At 41.7% G+C, this 19,765-nt stretch overlaps 2 protein-coding genes across 3 annotated transcripts in view; both read left to right on the forward strand.

The window, feature by feature from the left end:
• Nucleotides 1-543: 543 nt before the first annotated feature.
• Tlcd2 (TLC domain containing 2) lies at nt 544-19,623 on the forward strand. The gene is given in 7 exon segments (XM_053743359.1): nt 544-719; nt 930-963; nt 966-1,035; nt 1,212-1,291; nt 1,942-2,281; nt 2,284-2,418; nt 19,445-19,623. Coding segments are annotated over 7 exon segments (1,014 nt in total).
• The window catches only part of Prpf8 (pre-mRNA processing factor 8), a 33,135-nt gene continuing 32,934 nt past the window's right edge, over nt 19,565-19,765 (forward strand). The window contains exon 1 of one of the 2 annotated variants that reach the window (XM_047544595.1): nt 19,565-19,634. The gene's annotated coding sequence lies outside the window, so the exon portion shown is untranslated. Of the gene's footprint in view, nt 19,642-19,765 lie in introns of both variants that reach the window. The other variant, XM_047544596.1, reaches the window with a different exon arrangement.

Here is a 19,765-nt window from a genome sequence, read left to right on the forward strand (position 1 = left end):
GCCTATAGTGCTGAGTTGCGTTTGCCTCACCTTCAGGTCTGAGGGCGGTGTGGGGAGTGATAACCAGTAGGTAAAAGATGAGGGAACTGGGAAGAGAAGGTGAAAGTTAGTGGGGCGGGGCCCTCGGGAGAGTCAGGTAAGATGAGGGACCCATTTCTGGAACTCCAAGGGATTCAGGGCACGAGGAGTTGAAGAAAGACTGCTATTTACATCCTGGCAATCTCCCTGAGCTCGGTTGCACTGCTTAGTACCCAGAAGACCCCAAATCGCTATCCCCGGGTTGATGCGGGACGCGATCAGTTGCGGTGGCTCCAAAGGCGGTGGCCCTGCGGCTGCTCCAATCACCGCCCGGCGGAGGAATCGGGGCGTGGAAAAGCCGAGGAAAGTTATAGCAGATGCGGAGAGCCGGGCTGGCAAGCGAGCCCGGCAATCTGGCCCTGTCAGGAAGCCAGATCACGTATTCCTCAGGGTGTCTTGGAGGCATCCTGGGGGAAAGCGCAGGGGCCAAAGGAATCCGTTCCGATCTAGCTGACCCAGTAAGCCATGGCGCCTTTGGGGTTTCTCGTGACTGGCGCCTCCTCCGCCGCCTTCCGAGGGCTACACCGGGGGCCGCGGTTGCTGCCCCTGTCAGGATATGGTGCTCAGGACTGCTGGAAGTGGCGGATCATCTGTGTCTCGCTGATGCACAGCCTGCTCACCGGGACCAGGGTGCTACTCCGGTTCCCGGCCTAGCGATTCGAGAGGCACCAGAGTGAGGATGAGCGGGGAAGCCTGAAGTTAGAAGACCCTGCGAATACCTTCAGAATTGATTGGAGACCTTCAAAGTCTGAGACTGAAGTGGAGACGTGAATGGGTGGGAGGGCGGTACTCAGTCTGAGAATGGGTCGGGGTCTTGGATAGTCTGGCCATGGCTCCCCCATTTCTCCCAGGCTGTCGTGATATCCGCAGATGGCCGCTGATTCATGGCCGCGGATTCATGGCCACGGATTCATGGCCACCAGCCCTGGGCCCTATTGATGGTGGCAGTGTCAGTGGGTCTGCAGGGAAGACTGGGCCAGTGAGGGCAAACTTCGAGCGGGAATTTTAAGTCTCCTTTCCCCACATCCATAGAGGTTAAATGTTTCTAGTTTTCTGAGACAAACTGTTAGGATTCCTTTCTAGGCTGTGCACCAGTTCTGGTAAGCCTAACATTCATCCCTCCATGTCCATAGGTTACTTCCTGGCCAATGGGGCTGACATGCTGTGGAACCAGACCTTGAGCCAGATCTAGTACCTTCTTTCTCACCATTTGGTGGAAAGACTCTGAGAGACCAGACAGGGAGACATGCCCAACCTGGGTTCCCAGCCTCTCCTCAGCTTTCTGTCCTCTGACTTCACACAGATTCTTTTTTTTAAATATACATATATGTATTATATATATATACACACATTAGTTGTCAACGGACCTTTATTTTATTTATTTGTATGTGATGCTGAGGATTGAAACCAGGGCAAGTGCTGTACCACTGAGCCACAACCCCAACCCCTTCACACAGATCCTTTGACCCTAGCTGGGACTGATCATCCCAATCTTAGGATGAATTGGGGGAGGAATTGACTGCTGACCAAAGTTGGGAATTTGTACACTGCCCAAGAAGATGGATCCCTACAGGTGTCCAACTGATCACAGAAACTGAATATGGAACTTTCTGAAAAGGAGGGCATAGGGATGGGGCACAAAATCCCAGGAATGGAAGTTGGGGGTACTTTGCAGATGCTGAAGCCTGATGAGAGGGCCCCTGAGCCAAGACAGTTCAGTCCCCATGATAAGGGAAAGCATAAAGGTTGGGTTTGGGGGAGGTTTCACAAAATGCTCTGGAGTCCCTTGTGTAGAGATTGGGAGATGGGAACATGATGGGTATAGGTCATGGAAGGTCCTCTGACCTTGACCTCCACTCCCAGGTAGTGAGCCGCCTCAGCACCACTGTTCTGTCTAGTCACTATGTGGGTTTCTTAATGGTGTTTCTGCTCTTGGTGCTGAACTCTGACCACTTCTACCTGCAGAAACTGCTACTGCTTTCTCACCAAGCCCCATCCCTGGCCTTCAGTGTGACCAGTTGAGCCACTTGGCTACCCTGGCCCTCTTCTACCTGATACCTGTGGTGGATGAGTCTGTGGTTGCTCTAGTAGCAATGCCAGGTGCCTCTTGCTCTGGTCATCCTTGGTGGATCTGGGCTGGTCACTGTGAGTGCCACAAGCATCACACTGGGTGTCAGAATCCAGATGAGTGATGTTCTGTGGTCTTGGTCCCACCCTTCCTTGGGATCAAGGAAACCAGGGGGACCAAAACATGTGATGGTGAGCCTGTCACCAGAGACAAATCCATTTTCAGCCTAAAATCTAGGGAAAATAGCAGGCTCCTCTTCTACCAACCAGGAGGTGGGGTCAGGATAAAGAGATGGTGATCTTTACTGCACAGTCCCCCATGGGCTATAAAGGGGTGGACTACAGTAACTCAGGTCCTCTTCCAGCTAACTCACCTCCCTACTGCCCCCCAGCTTTTTGTGTTTTGTACAGGGAATTGAACCCAGGGGTGCTTAACCACTGAGGCACATCCCCCTCCCTTTTTATTTTTATTTTTTATTTTGAGACAGGGTTTTACTAAAATGCTTAGGGTCTCACTAAGTTGCTGAGGTTGGTTTTGAACTTGTGATCCTCCTGCCTCAGCCTCCCAAGTCACTGGAACTACAGGCACATGTCACTGCACCCAGCTATTTCCCTCCGTGTTTTAGGATCCAAGAAGAAATACTGATGTTGATGACTGAGTGGGAATGTGGTTTCCTTTTCACTGAATTCCATCATCAGATGATCACCCTTTCCAGAAAAAGAACTCAGGAAGAACAACCAGAGTTATCAATAAAGGGTGACAGAAGGCATGAAGCTGGAAGAAACTGCCAATAGAAACAGAAACTTTTTATTCTAGCACAGGGACAGATGAGGGAAAGTGAGATCCTACTAGAATCAGAGAGATCTGGTATAAAGGAGGTAGGACCAGAGAAAAGACAGACCTCACATGATCAAATTTTTTCAATGGGAAGGGAGTACAAGAGATGCTATTGCCAGTAGAGATGGGTATTACCATTGCACAGTAACAGAAGAACCCAGGCCACTGCAACTACTGCTGATGCTTTTGGTTCTCAAAGCCATGCTACAGGTACTGAGTTTGTACTTAACCTAGTCCTACTATATTCGGCCTTTTTAATTATTTTGTATCTTATGATCTTTCAAAGAATATGTACATCCTGGTGGAATGGAGATGGGGCTAGGTTCATCTTAAGACAGCCCCAAAGCCCAGAGCCATAGAAGAAACTCAATTACCCAACCTGAGTAACTAGTGTATGACTTTCCCAGGCCCAGGGTCTCATCAAAGAATGAGGGCAGAGGCAGAACAGGGGATAGGAGGCTCCCACTTGACTGCAAAGCGATAAAAGAATAGCTGACCTGCTTCTGGATCTCATTTGAAAGCTCTCCTTCCTCCCTTGATGTTCTTGCTGTATATGTTTTATTATTTATTTTTTGTTGTGACACAGACCCCTTCTTTCTCAGTCAGAACATCCAAGTTGAGAGAGAAGCAGTGGAACATGCTCATAATTCCAGTGACTCAGGAGGCTGAGACAGGAGGATTCCAAGTTTGAGTCAACTTCAACAATTTAGCAAGGCCCTAAGCAACTTAGCAGACTCTGTCTCAAAATATAAAATAAAAAGAACTGGGATATGGGGCTGGGGAGATAGCTCAGACGGTAGAGTGCTTGCCTTGTAAGCACAAGGCCCTGGGTTCGATCCCCAGCACCCAAAAAAAAAAAAAAAAAAAAAGAACTGGGATGTGACTCAGAAGCATAGTACCCCTGGGTTCAATCCCCAGTACCAAAAAAACAAAAAAAAAAAAACAAAAAAATAGGTATGGTAAATGTAGAGCAGATTAAGGTTATTATTTTACTAAGCAATGAACAGAAAGAAATAACACTTTCGATCATCCACAGAAAAGATACATGAACAAAAACAAGAGACCAGATTTTTTAAAAAGCACTGTTAAGAGCTGGGCGCGGTGGCTCATGCCTGTAATCCCAGTGGCTCTTGGAAGGCTAAGGCAGGAGGATTGTAAATTCAAATCCAGCTTTAGCAAAAGCAAGGTGCTAAGCAACTCAGTGAGACTCTTTCTCTAAATAAAATACAAAATAGGGTTGGGGATGTGGCTCAGCAGTTGAGTGCCCTGAGTTCAATCGCTGGTACCGCACCCCCACCCACCCCCCAAAAAAAAAGTATTGCTAAGAAGTTGAGGGAAAGACAAAGAAGATGACAGATAGAGGTACATAGATTGAGAGATGGATAGAAGGAAAGGGGATTAATTGAGCGGGCAAGACAGAGGCAAAGAGATTGAGGGTGAGCAAGAGAGAAGTCTTAACAGAAATACGGAAAAAATATTATTACAGAGGCTGAGAGGAACCCAAATCATAACTGGCCATAAACAAAGAGGACAAGAGAAATTTGAATAAAATAAAGGCTAACAGAAAGGAACTCCAAGTGTAAAAAGCACAGCTAGTCTAGACTGCAAAATAGTGAGAGTGAGTGATAAGGAGAGCAAGCAGACTCTGAGAGATGGAGGTGATAGTGGCAGATCCAGAGATTAGCACAGTGAGAGGAGAGAGATGTGGAAATAGAGACAAGGGGGGAATTAGGGGAGCTGGGAAGCAGAAGGGCAGAAGGCAGAGATGGCAGTCAATGGAAAGATTCACTGACAGAGAGGAGGAGCAGGAAATATGTTGAGTTGGAGGCAGGCAGAAAGACAAAGGACAAACAGCTGTAGTGTAAAACATAGGCTGACAGTGACTGATAGGCAGAGACCGGTAGGAAGAGAAGGACAAGACAGAATCAGAGATGTACACTGAGATAGAAGAATAAGCACAGGGACTGACAGGAAATTCAGAGAGGAGAAAGGGGGAAGGACAGAACAATAAATATTGGAAGGAAGGAACAAAGAAAAAGGAAGAAGAGAGAGAGAGAGAGAGAGAGAGAGAGAGAGAGAGAGAGCTGAGTGAGGTTTCACATGCCTGTAATTCCTGCAACTTGGGAAGCTGAGGTAGGAAGATCACAAGGTCAAGGCCAACTCGGGCAAATTAACAAGATTATTTTATTTTCAAAATAAAAAGGGATAGGGATGTAGCTCAGTGGGAGATCATTTGCCTAGTACTTGTGAAGCCCTGGGTTCAACACCCAGTTACCACAAAAAAATTTTTTAAATAAATGAAGAGAAAAAAGAAATAATGAATATGTGAAAATAAATTTTTAAAAATGGCTCCTGTGAGATCTCTGTCAGAGTCATGAAACACTGAGGCTCAAAGGGGAAAAATAACAAAAAGAGACTGAGGAGAAATTCACAGTGGGAAGTAGATAAACACAGGTAGAAAATAAGAGCAGAGGGTTTACATGTAATAAGACTACATTCTGAAAGGCACAAGTATAGAAAGAAGTTAAGATAGAGAAACAAAGTTGTTGTTTTTGTTTTGTTTTGTTTTTAAGCAGGGTCTCCCTATGCTGCCCAGGCTTGTCTGGAACTCCAGGGCTCAAACCATCTTCCTATGGTCCCTACTGAGTAACTGGGACCACAGATGTTCACCACAACACCTGAACAAGGTAGAATTTGGTGGTTGGGGTTGTAGCTCAGTGTCAGAGCGCTTGCCTAGCATGCATAGGCACTGGGTTCGATCTTCAGCACCACATAAATGAATAAAATAAAGGTATTGTGTCCATCTACAACTAAGCCCCCCACTAAAAAAAAAAACGTAAAATTTTGTCAGAGAGTTTGTCCTTAATGAAGTATCTTCAAACCAGGCGCAGTATCACAGTATCACTTGCCTGTAATCCCAGCAACTTGGGAGGCTGAGGCAGGAGGATCACAAGTTCAAGGCCAAACTGCCATTTAGCAATATCCTACATCAAAATAAAATAAAAAGGACTGAGAATGTGACTCAGTAGTTCAGTGTTAGAGTGGTAGCAAGCAAGAGGTCCTGGGTTCAATTTGCTGTACAGAAAAAAAAAAAAAAAGTATCTTCACAACTCAGTTGCAGGAGCTGGGTTGTAGTTCAGTGGTAGATGACTTGCCTAGCTCATGCGAAACACTGGGTTCGATCCTCAGCACCACATAAAAATAAATAAATAAATAAATAAAAGTATTGTCTCCATACAACTAAAAATATTTTTTTAAAAAGGAAAAGGAAAATAAAACTCAATTTGCAGCCAATCATGGTGGCACATGCCTGTAATCCCAGCTGCTCGGAAGGATGAGGCAGGAGGATCCTGATTTCAGCCAGCCTCAGCAAAAGTGAGGCACTAAGCAACTCTGTGAGACCCCGTCTCTAAATAAATACAAAATAGGCCTGGGGATGTGCCTCAGTGGCCGCGTGCCCCCTGAGTTCAATCCCTGATACCACTCCCCCAGCAAAACAAGAACATCTGAGGGGGGTATTGAAGTCAGTATTAATTCACCTTAAGTCACACACCTTATCTTTTGCCACTGTTATAAATTCATGGTTCAAGTGAGCACCCCCTGAGTAGAGCACTCCTGTGACAGGTGTCCAAGAATTTGACCACTAGGGAAATAAGGCTGCTTTTGTGGGTTACCTAGTAAAACCCATACAGGAAGGATGAGGTTAGCTACTAGAGGGTAGTGGACCCCTGAAGAGTTTGGGTTCATACACAAACATTTATCATGTGGCCTAGTGAAACTTCAGAAAGACAGGACTGGATTATGATTATAATTAAGTAAACAGAAGTGAATCAACTGTAGTGTAGATCCAGTAAAGACGATGTGAATCAAAGAATCAATCAGTCAGGACCCTAGAAAATGGAAACTCAAAAACATAGAGGTGGGGCTAGGGATGTGCTCAGTGTTAGAGCACTTGCCTGGCATAAATAAAGACTGAGGTTCAATCCCCAGCACCACATTAAAAGAAAAAAAAAAAAGTAAGAAAGAACATTAAAAAAAAAAAAAAGTAGAGGGGCTGGGGTTGTGGCTCAGTGGTAGAGTGCTTACCTAGCATTTGTGAGGCACTGGGTTCAATTCTCAGCAACACATACAAATAAATAACTGTTCATCAACAACTAATAAAATTTTTTTTATTACCCAGGAAGTGCTAAGGCCCTGGGTTCAGTTCTCTGCTAAACAACAACAACAACAAAGTACAGATGGGTTAGGGTATAGCTAAGAAAGAAAGAAAAGAAAGCAGATGTTTTATTTGGCATGAGTCTGATCACCAAGGTGATGCTTGTTGGATCTAAACCATGCCCAGGTAAAATGGTCCTCAAGACTAGTTGCTTATTAATTCTTTGGTAGGTGATAGAAGATGCTTTTCTAAACCAGGCTAGAAAGTGAATCTCTCAATAGAGGGTTGATAGAATTATGTTGTGATGATAATGTAAAGTCGATTCAGTTACAAATTTGAGTATGTGTATTATGTGTGTGTATATTTAAATGTCACATGTAATTTATACCCATTTACCAATTATATACATCTAATTATACATATATAATTATATGTGTATATTTATATGTAATTTATACATATAATTTATGTATAGATTATATATGAATATACTATATATGTATAAATGTATATTTATATACATATATGAATACATATATATTTATACATGTATAAATATATATAGTTATATATAATTATATATATTACATATATATAATCTCTATTATATATTATGATACATTCTCTATTGTATATATTTACCAATTATATATATAATAGAGAGATAATATATTATATTATATCTCTCTGATAGAGATTTTTACAGTGGTTCCTAGATCTTTAGAACTTATTTGAAATCTATTTATGTGCTGCTTTGTACATTGCACTATTGATTTTCTGTTCTCTTCAACCACATTTAAGTCCCTTGAAGGCAGGGACTATGTCTTTAGCTTCTTGCATTGACTGAGTCAACAATATCAAATTTTTCTGGTGCTAATGATAAATAATACACTTATATGTATACACACATGTATTTGTTGTGTTAAGCTAATATTAGGCATAAATTAGAAAACTCCCACTTGAATTAAGATTATACATTTGATTCATGTTTGTAGCTTTTATGAGTTAATCTGGTAAATTATTTTCACTCCTCTTACATTGTTTACAGTATACATAAATCGTTTTATTAATGCACATGAATTTATATACTTAGCCTTAATACTTCTTAAGCTATGTAATGGTGCACTAATATAGTGCTTTAGTAAACTTTTTCGCCATTGTGACTTCAGCTAACATTCTTTGTGACCTAAAAAGACCTAAAGAATTTCAAGATCTTCTACAGTCAAGTAGCAAATTCGTGCCAGGTGTGGTGGTGCATGTCTATAATCCCAGCTAGCAGAAGGCTGAGGCAGGAGGATCACAAGTTGGAGGACAGCCTCAGCAACTTATTGAGGCCTTCAGCAACTTCTATCTTAAAATAAGAAATAAAAGGGATTGAAACTCAGGTGGTAAGGCATCCCTATGTTCAATTTGTAGTACAAAATCAGTGCCGGGGGTAAAAACCCAAAGAATTGTTTAGCCAAATTCATCCTACTTTTACAAGAAAATTAAACCGAAATCTTCTTAAATGAATAGTCAACACTTTATTATATATAAAAATCCAGATTTGTCAGACTCAGAGTTAGGAACCCTCATTCTGTAAGAGACCATGAAAGACAAGTTACTCTAAAAATGAGACTGCCTATGTTGAGATGAAATGTTTCTTTAGGATGATTTTTTTTAAAAATACTTTTTTAGTTATCAATGGACTTTTTTATTTTATTTATTTATCTGTGGTGCTAAGAATTGAAACCAGTGCCTCACACATGCTAGGCAAGTGCTCCACCACTGAGCCACAACTCCAGCCCCTAGGATGATAAATTAAGTCATAGCATCCATGGCTAAATCTTTGTTGTGCTCCTACTACACGTCAGATACTCTTTACACATTATCCAATTTAATCCTATGTGATGGATTCATTTATCAATTTTATATGAAAGAAAAGAAAAAGATTTCAGTGGGGCTAGGGATATAGCTCAGTCAGTAGAGTGCTTGCCTTGCAAGCGCAAGGCCCTGGGTTCAAACCCCAGCTCCACCAAAAAAAAAAAAAAAAAAGTTTCAGAGAAATTGAGCAATTTATTCAGGTTTGCCTGCTTACCTAGTGCCAAGAAAGACCTGGACTCAAACCCAAGTCTTGTACCATCTGTGGTGCCTTCCCCGCTGTAGCTCTTTGAATGCTGGGGACCAAATTCAGGGTCTTCCCAATGTTAAACACATGCTTTACCACTAAGCTACAAACCCAACCCTGACATATTTATTTTTGTCTGCTAACGGTATAGGAATTTGCTTTTGAAAATGACCCCGCTCTCACTGCTCTTCACAATGGGCATATAATCCAGGCCTACTCAATCAGAATATCTTATCTTCTTTTGCTAAATTGAGTTCATGACATAAGGAAAGAATATGAACCTCAGTACCTTGAATTCTACTAGGACTTTCAGCTAAGATGTGCTCTATATGTTCTGATCTTGCTAATCTAAGATGTAAAAGAGCTTTCATGAGCAATGAAGTCAACCCAGAAAAAAAGGACTCAAAAAATGGAGAGCGATTCCTAGCATCATTTGAGTATTTGGATCAAGTTTAATTGGGATTATATTTGAGTCAGTAAGAGTAGAAACATTTGGAGTGTGGAAAGATGATGAGGATCAAAGAATAATAGTCTATTCAGTTCAATAATAGTCTTCAGGAAAAGAGAAACTCAAGTCAGCAAAAAAACAAAACAAAACAAAACTTTAGTTGGGTGCAGTGGCACATGCATGAAACCCCAGTGACCCTGAAGGCTGAGGCAGGAGGATGGTAATTCAAGGACAACACTGGGCAATGTGGTGAGGCCCTGTCTCAAAATGAAATTTAAAAAGACCTGGGAGCCAGGTAGTGACATGTGTCTGTAATCTACTACTTGGAAATCTGAGTCAGGATGATTACAAATTTGGGACCAGCTTAGGCAATTTATCAATTTATTTATCAATTTATCAATTTATTTTACTGTCTCACAGTTAAAAATAGAAAGAGCTGGGGATGTGTCTCAATGGTAGAGGGCTACCAGGTTTAATTCCTAGTTGTTACACATACACCTACACACACGAGGCCAGGGTATGTAGCTCAGTTGTTGAGTACCTGCATAGCATATGCAAGGTCCTGGATTTAATCCTCAGTACAAAAAAAAAAAAAAAAGGGAAGATTACTCAGTCTGGAGGAACTGAAGGAACTGAAGAAGTCTGGAGAAGTGAGGCAACTTATCCAAGCATACCCACATAATTTGTAGCACGGCCAGAATCAGAATCCAGGTCTTTGATTTAGTTCAGGGCTCCTTCTTATATACTAATTTGACTCTTTCTATATAGAAAGCCTGAGAGGTGGAGAAACATCAAGATGGAAAGGTAGGAGCCAGCTGACAACTGAAGATCAATCAAGTGATATAAATTGCCTCTAAAATATTTACAAATCAGTATGTTTCAGTTTGAAAGCCAGACTTCACCCACTGTTGATTTCTGCACTTTTAAAGAATGCAGTAACTATGCAGGGCAGAGGTTCATTTCAGTTTTCTTCTGCAGATGTGAACAGCACTTAACTTGGTACTGTGGAGCAGTACCTGCCTCTGATCTGGCAGAAGCCAAGACTTCACTGGCCTCACCTTCTGTAGGACCTGACCCAGAAGTCCAAGTCTCAGACTGGGAACTTTTTTTCTGCAGCAATAAGGATACAAGTCATGTGGGCTTTAAGTAGTAGGATGGGAGGTAATTAGTGGAGTAGAATGTTAGAGTCCCTGGAAAGGACTCCACCACCACCAAAAAACAGACACTGGGACAACTTCTGACATTCCAGGGATAGTAAATAATTTCTTAGGTTTAACTTTGCCCCCTGTCTCCGGCCTGCCTGCCCATGCCCTTGAGAGAACTTCCTCATCTCCTTGACCAGTGAAAATTCCTAACCCTGGAGGATGAGAGAGTGGCATGGTGACTGTCCCTGCACCACATCCCAAGACAGGGCATTTTGAGAGGAAGACAAAGAAGCCTGCACAATTGGAATGTCACAAACACCTGATCCAGACCAACAGTGTCAACCACTTATTCACCAGCTCCCCTCAGCAGCTTGTCCAAACACTATTTTCCCAAGCTCTACCCTGCCTTCCCAACCTCAACTGTTGGCAGAATTTAAATGTTCCTGACTTCCACAATGAGTCAATGGCACTGCTGTGCAAGGGCAGAAGAATATAGCAATTAGGAGTGGGGAGCTGGGGCTCTGGAGAGATGGAGGAGGGAAACCAGCACAGTCTAAGGCAGCTGCCGCAGCATTTCCTTAACATATGTCTGTTTTTTTTTTTTTTTTTTTTTTTTTTTTGGTAACTGGGGGTTGAACCCAGAGACACTTTACCACTGAGCTACATCTCCCTTTAATTTTTAATTTTGAGACAGAGTCTGCACCTGGCATATAAGGACTCCTAAAAATTCATATGGGCTTTACATTCTCCTTCAAAATCTATCATTATCGGTTTTTGTTTTTTGTTTTTTTGGTACTGGGGATTGAACCCAAGGGCACTTCACCACAGAGCCCTATTTACATATCATTTAGAGACAGGGTCTCGCTAAGTTGCTCAGGACCTCATTAAGTTGCTGAGACTGGCTCTGAACTCTCAATTCTCCTTAAACTTCCAAGTTGCTGGGATTACAGGTGTGTGCCCAGCTCACTATCTTTTTTTTAAAATATATATTTATATGTATAGTAGATGGCCACCATACCTTTATTTTATTTATTTTTTTATGTGGTGCTGAGGATCGAACCCAGACCTCACACATGCTAGGCAAGCACTCTACCACTGAGCTCAACCCAACCCTTACTATCTGTTTTAACAGAAAATAACATTTGAAATAAAGTTTCAATTAAATTGCAATACTTGCCTGGTACAATGATGCACACTTGTAATCCCAGCAGTTTGGGAGACTGAGGCAGGAGGATTGAGAGTTAAAAGTAAGCCTCGGCAATTTAGCGAGGTCCTGAGCAACTCATTGAGACCCTGTCTTTAAAAAAAATACTTTTTAAAGGGCTGGGCTGAGGATGTGGCTCATTGGTTAAGCGCTCCTGGGTTCAGTAACCGGTACAAAAAGAAAGAAAGAAAGAGAGAGAGAGAGAGAGAGAGAGAGAGAGAGAGAGAGAGAGAGAGAAAGAAAGAGAAAAGAAAATAAAAGAAAAGAAAGAAATTGCAGTACTTTATCTTACAAAATGTCAAGTGAAATTGTCAGTATTGTGATCTACGGAAGATATTTATTTTTATTTTGTGGTTCCACGTATCACTACCACGTTTTACTTTTCCTTTTTCTCCTTTCAACACATGTTTGTAAAGGACCTACTATGTACCAAGCACATAGGAAGAGATATAAATAGTGAGAAAATGATCCAGAGTCCTGGCCTCAGGGAGCCTGGAGCCAGATGGGAAACTGGGAAAGTAGGAGTCATCCAGGGAAGGGAAACCAGAGGTGATGGATATACAAACAGGTCACCCAAGGATCCATAGCCCAAGAATGGACAGATGATCTGTAGATAATGGGTTGGTTTCCTTCTGTCATCCAAGGGATCCTCACTCGGAATCCTTCCTACTAAACCTACACTTTCTAGTATTCTCCTAGCCTGTGCCTAGCAGTGCCAGTATAAGAAACGCAGGAATCATCCTCAAGTTATACTATCCACCTCCCACCTCATCCACACACATGCAATTAATCACCAAGTTCAGAATGACTTTCACATCCATTCATTCCTTTCCAACTCTGTTGTTCCATCTTGGGCTAAGTAACCATCAGCTCTAGTCTGGATGACATAATTATGGCCTCCTGACTATTCTCTACATGGCACCTTGTCTATGATTGCTAAAATGCAAATGTGATCACATCATTTCCATGCAAAATAACATCCAGTAGTGCTTTTTTTTTTTTTTAATGGTATTGGGATTAAACTCAGGTGCACTCTATCACTAAGATATATCCCCAGCCTTTTTAGTTTTTATTTTGAGACAGGGTCTTGCTAAGTCACCCAGGCTGGTCTTGAACCTGTGATCCTCCTCCTGTCTCAGCCTCCAGGATTACCTGTGTGTGCTGCTGGTATTTTCTGCTTCACTTGTTATGTGACTTTCTTCAGTTTTCTAAACATGCCATGATTCTTCCTTTCTCAGGACTCACATCAGCAGTGCCCAAGGTCTGACATGCTTTCCATTCCCCCCCACTTTCATCTTTCTGGTTTTCCTCCTTCTTCTCACTTGTTGTCTTATACATTTTCATTTTGCAGTGCTCATTTCCAACATCTCTTTCTCTAAAGAAATTTCCACAACTCTTCTCCCACAATTACATCAAATCTCTCTGCACTTCTTACAGTTGTGCAGAAGCACTTATTACAACTTCAACTGAATAACCAATATGGGCTTTGAGGAAAGTTCATAATAAGAAATATGTAGGGAAAACAATAAAATTAAAGAGAAAAATGGGACAACCATAGATAAAGTAGGCATGGAGAATAAAACTTGAGCAAAGCTCTTATTACATTCCTCAGAGAGACAAGGGACTATATTGCATCCATGAGAAAAGAACTACCAAAAAAAAAAAAAAAAAAAAAACATTCAGAAAGAACTAAGATGAGTACTTTGAGAATTAAGAGTGATTGATACTGGAAATGAAAAACTCCTAGCAGATTGGAAGATAAAGTTAAGAAATCTCCCAAAAAAGAGAATAACATGAAGGAGATAGAATTAGAAAAGATGAGAGACACTCTTGAGACCAGTGCAGGAGAACCAACATCAAAATAATAAAAGGGAACACTGAGAAAAGAAAGGAAAGAAAACCATCAACTAAATAATGAAATAAAAATTCTCAAAACCAAAAAACATGGGCTGGGAATATAACTCAGTTGGTAGAATGCTTGCCTAGCATGTGTGAAACCTTGGGTTCAATCCCCAGAAACACACATACACACACACCCCAAGACAGACAGACAAACAAAAAAATCTGAACAAAAAACATTAATAGTCAGATTAAAGGATCCATGGGATGCCCAGAACAAAATAGAAGGGCTGGAGATGTGGCTCAGTGGTCAGGTGCCCTTGGGTTTACTCCCTGGTACTGCGGGGGGCAGGGGGGACAGAAAAAAAAAAGAAGAAAGGAAAAAGAAAAGAAAATAGATCCACATCAAGCAACATCATAGTGAAACTTCAGAATGTTGAAGCTAATGTTCCAGAGAGAGGGAGAAATTATACATAAACATGACATCTGGTATCAAACACTATCAACACCATCACTTTTGTTTGGAAACTAAAAGACAATGGTCTGTGGCGGAGGGAGGGGTGGTGGTGGTGATGCATGTTCATAATCCTACCATTTGGGAGATTGAGACAGGAGGACCACAAGTGCAAGGCCAGCCTCAGCAACTTAGAGAACCCTGTGTCAAAATTAAAAGAAGAAGAAGTAGAAGAATGGCTAGGGATGTAGCTCAGTTGTAAAGTACCCCTGGGTTCAATGTCTAGTACTGGGGAAAAAAAGGACAATGGACCAAAAATACTACCAAAAATTTGAAGGAAAATTATATGGGCTGGGCTGGGGATATGGCTCAGTTGGTAGAGTGCCTGCCTTGCAAGCACAAGGCCCTGGGTTCAATCCCCAGCACTGAAAAAAAAAATTATATGGTGCTGAGGTTGTAGCTCAGTGGTAAAGCACTTGCCTAGTACATATGAGGCACTGGGTTCGATCCTCAGCACCACATATAAATAAGTAAAATAAAGGTCCATTGACAACTAAAAAACATTTTAAAAAAAGAAAATTATTTCAAGCTGGAATTGGATATTTAGCTAAATTAGCCATCAATGTGAGGGTTGAGTAAATGTATTATCAGACAGGCTGTCTCAGACAAATTTATCTTCCAGACATTCTTCTAAGAAAGCTCCTGGAAGATACATTTCACCAAAATTAGAGTCTACCAAGAAAGAGGAAAACATAGATATGGAAAACAGGAGCATCAACACAAAAGAGAAGAAAGGGACTTCCCAAGAAGATAGGGAAGGAGGATTACAAGAATAGACCTGTATGCTAAGCAGAAAGAGAAATTGGCACTTACTGCTGCAGATCAGGAAGTTCTGGGGAAAAAAATTTTTTTTGGGGGGGCGGGTAGGTGAAGTGGATAGATTACCTTATGTGTCTAAACACTTAAATAGAGAATTAAAAACTAGTGAAGTACCAGTGGTAATTGGCAATCAGTCCATAGAAAACTGAGCAAATATAGCTATTAAACAGTTGTTCAGGCATGGAAAAGTAAGGTTTCACCACATGAATGAGCTGCACACTCATACATACAGGTGCATAGAGAGCCATTATAGCAAAGTGGCTAAGGGAATGGCTCCTAGAGTGGGACCACTGGATTTAAATCCCACATTGGTCTTTGGCACATTATTTGAAGTCTGTGTGCCCAGTATCCTTGTCTGAGAAATGGAATGACATTAATGGGATTATTATAAGAATTAAATGGATTAGTATGTGTAGTGTGCTTAGAATAGTGTTTAACACAGTGATATATATGGGTGAGCTGTCGGTTTAGTTAGCTTTTTCGCTTCTATGACCAAAAGACCCAATAAGAACAATTTTAGAGGAGGAAAAGTTTATTTGGGGTTCATGGTTTCAGAGGTCTCAGTCCATAGAGAGTCAGCTACATTGCTCTGCGCCCAAGATGAGACAGAACATCATGCTGGAAGAGTGTGGCAGAGGAAAGTAGCTCAGGAGATGGCTATCAGGAAGCAGAGGGAAAAAAGACGACTCACTAGGAACAAAATATATACCCTGCAAAGGCACACCCGCAATGACCCACCTCCTCCAGTCACACCCTACTTGTCTGCAGTTAACACCCAGTTAATCCCTATCAGGGGATTAATGCACTGATTAAGTTAATGCTCTCAAAATCCAATCATTTCACCTCTCAACTTTCCTGCATTGTCTTACACATGAGATTTTTGGAGACACCTCACATCTAAACCATAACAGCTATTAATGCAAGTAATTACAATTACACAAACATTGATCTTTTTTTAAGTTTGCTTACTTCTTTGGGTGGTACTGAGTATTGAACCCAGGGTTGATTTACTACTGAGTCACATCCCCAGATCCTTTTATTTTTTATATGAAGACAGGATCTTGTTCAGTTTCCTAGGCTGGTCTTGAACTTGGGATTCTCCTGCCTCAGCCTTCTGAGTTGCTGGGATTACAGGATTAAACTACTGTGCCTGGCCAAAAACACTGATTATTAATCTCACCAGGGCAGGGCTGTAGCTCATTGGTACAGCACTTGTCTAGCACTTGTGAGGTCCTGGGTTCAATCCTCAGTACTACAGGGGGAAAAAACTTGATTATTCATTGTACCAAAATTTTAACCATATTGGGAAAAGACGGTAAGGGGATTTGAGCATATGTGTATGGGAACCTGGAGGAAGAGGTGGATCTCCATTTTCTACAGTGGAAAGAGAGTAAATAACTCTGAACAGTAAAAAATTGAGAAGTAGCAATACATGCTTATTATTTGAAATAATATGCCAATTATGGAAATATGATATGGAAGTAAGTGCCAAAATAGCTAAAATTAGTGAAAGTGGTTTATTTTGGAGAAGGGAGAAGGGAGTATAGGCTACTGTTCTTTGTAACAAATCTTTGTAACAAGGCTCTATAAAATGGTATAACTTTGTAAAAACTAAAACTAAAATCATCAATTATATGAATAGCTATTTAGTATCCATCTCCCCATCTGTAGCACACATTCCCAGTAGGCAGAACCTAGCTATAGTGAGCTTTCCTTTGAATTCTGGCATCCTGGGAAATCTAGGCACTTAGAGTTATACATTAAATCTTTGTAGAAGGAAGTTTTTAAGGAACTTATACTTTGAAGGAACTTCTTGCAATTGAATGGGAGTTTGTACAAGCTAATCTTTGATTCCTGCCAATTTTTATTGTTCTAACCTACTTTCCTTCTCATCTCAATTTTTCTGCCCCCCCCCCCCCATCCCTGCTCTCTCACTCTCTCCTTTTGTGGTACTGGAGATTAAATTCAGAGACATTCTACCACTGAGCTGCATCTCCAAAAACTTTTTATTATTATTATTATTTATTTTGAGAAAGGATCTTTTTAACTTGCTGAGGGTCTCATTAAGTTCCTGAGGCTAGCTTTGAACTTGAGATTCTCCTGCCTCAGCCTCCCAAGTTGTGGGAATTACAGACATGCACCACCATGACCAGCCATCACCAACCCTTCCTCCTTATTTTTTATTTCGAGACAGGGTCTCACTAAATTACCTGGGTTAGTCTCAAACTTGCAATTCTCCTGCCTCAATATCCCTAGTACCTGGGATTATGGTGTGCACCATAGTGCCACAATTGGTCTTAATTTCTCTTTCTCTATCTCACTTTTTTTTGGGGGGTCAGGGGTTGGGGATTGAACCCAGGACACTGGCTTGGTTGTTACGAATAGTTTAGAATAATGGCAGTTAATATTTTCTTTTCAGATCTGTTCTGGCTTTGTCACTTACCTACTCAACTGAGCTTCATCAGAAAGACTGAGTGTGACCTGTTAAGCAATCCTAAGAGAAGTTCCCAATTCTTTAAGTCTTCGTTTCTTCATTTAAAGATTTCATTTACAGGCCTGACACAGTGGTACAGACCTGTAATCCCAGCAACTTGGGAGGCTGAGGCAGGAGGAACACAAGTTCAAGGCCAGCCTCAACAACTTAGTGACATCCTCAGCAACTTAATGAGATCTGGGAATGTTGCTCATGGTAGAACATTTACCTACTTACCTAGAATGTGTAGGACTCCCCCTGAGTTCAATCTCCAGTACCACACACACACACACACCAAAAAAAAAAAAAAAAAAAAAGAGAGAGAGAGAGAAAGAAAACAGTATAGACATAATGTATACATGTGTGAAAATATTACATGGTACTCCATCAATATGTAATTTTTATGTTTTTATGTATCATTTTAATAATGAATAATAAAAATGAGAAGAGTAGAGAGAGTTCCTACATACCCTTCACTCAGCTTAACTTCTTACATAAGCATATATAACAATCAAACCAGGAAATTGACATTGTATCACACTCAATGAAACTGTAGGGCTTGGAGCAAAGTCTGGCACATAGTGAATCTTATGTAGGTGGTAAGAACTTCACTACAATGACTGCAATAATGTTAGTGCTAGAAAGTTGCCAGGCTGATCTGCTGGCTGTTTTCAGAGAATGCCAAGCTCATTCCTCTTTCTAAATTATTATTCTAGGGCCTGGGAATGCAGTTAAGTGATAGAGAGCTGGCCTAGCATGCTGTGAAGCAACAGCAAAAATAAGTAAATGAATTCTAACTCCTAGTTTCTGCCAACCAGAATTACTTATTTCTTTTCTCTTCATTTACCTGTTTCAAATCCTTCACATCCACCCCTTCTCCATCCAATCTTTTTTTTTTTTTTTAACTGTACTGGGGATTGAACCCAGGGCCTTGTGCTTGTGAGGCAAACACTCTACCAACTGAGTTATCTCCCCAGCCCCTTCAAATCTTATTCCTATCTTATTCCTATGTTTTCTTCTAAGATCTTTGTAGTTTCAGTTCTTATAGGTCTATGATTCACGTTGAGTTAACCTTTGTGAATGGTGTAAGGACATGCAGTTATTGCCAGAGAGTAAAATGGAAGGAAGAGAGGAGAAAGATACCCACCAAAGGAGTTCCCCAAGGCATCTTTTATTTTTCTAGGTTCACTGATTATCTCGTCACTGATTAACTCCTATCTGAGTTCACAGGGAGGAGGAGGAAGCTGGGGATGGGAGTGGAGGGTGCGCCCAGGGATTCACACATGCTAGGCAAGCACTCTACCCCTGAGCTAAAACCCCAGTCTTTCCAGCAGGGTTAAATGCCCTGCTTGGGAACTCCGACCACACCGCATAGCGAGACCCTGAGTTCTTGACTGCTTTCCTGCTACCCCGTGAGCTCAATAATGCTTTTTCTCTGATATTCTAAACCCTTGGTACCTGGCGGACGCTCAATAAATGATAATCGAATGAATGAATGTTATGAACAAAGGACTGATTGACTTGGAGCTAGTACTGCATACTGAGTTTGCACTTATGAAACTAGACACAGAACAATGTACAATTTTGATAAATTTATTAATATTCTGATGGCTTTGGTAGCTCGCAAGGGAACAAGGATGAGCAATTAGATATTAAGGTCTACTAGAGGCCTGGAGACAGCTCTGGAAACGCGCTAGGCGGGGCTAAACGTGACTCCCACCACACCTCCTTGCGTTCAAAATCTTTCCGCTTATAGATCCGCCCCCTCCGGCGCAGCTTCCAAATCTGATTGGTGTTTTCGTTTATCCATCTGAGCACTTCGGCGCCTATTGGGTCAACTTTTACAGCCTGGTTGCGCACTTCCTGACGTTGGGAACGCGGAGCGGACGTAGCCTTGCCGCCATTGCTTTGCGGAGAAAGCGGCTGTCTGTGTGAGGGGCTGCGGGGTGCGTGGTGGGTTTTCAAGGCTGGGCTGCGGGAGTCGTGGTTGGGCTCGGGCTTAGCGGTCGGAGGGGTCGGCTTAATGCACTCTTAGCGAGGCCGGAGTTTAGGCCGTGCGGTCTCTGCGGACGCGTTC

Source organism: Sciurus carolinensis, chromosome 3, assembly GCF_902686445.1.
Source record: "Sciurus carolinensis chromosome 3, mSciCar1.2, whole genome shotgun sequence".
NCBI classification, from domain to species: domain Eukaryota; kingdom Metazoa; phylum Chordata; class Mammalia; order Rodentia; family Sciuridae; genus Sciurus; species Sciurus carolinensis.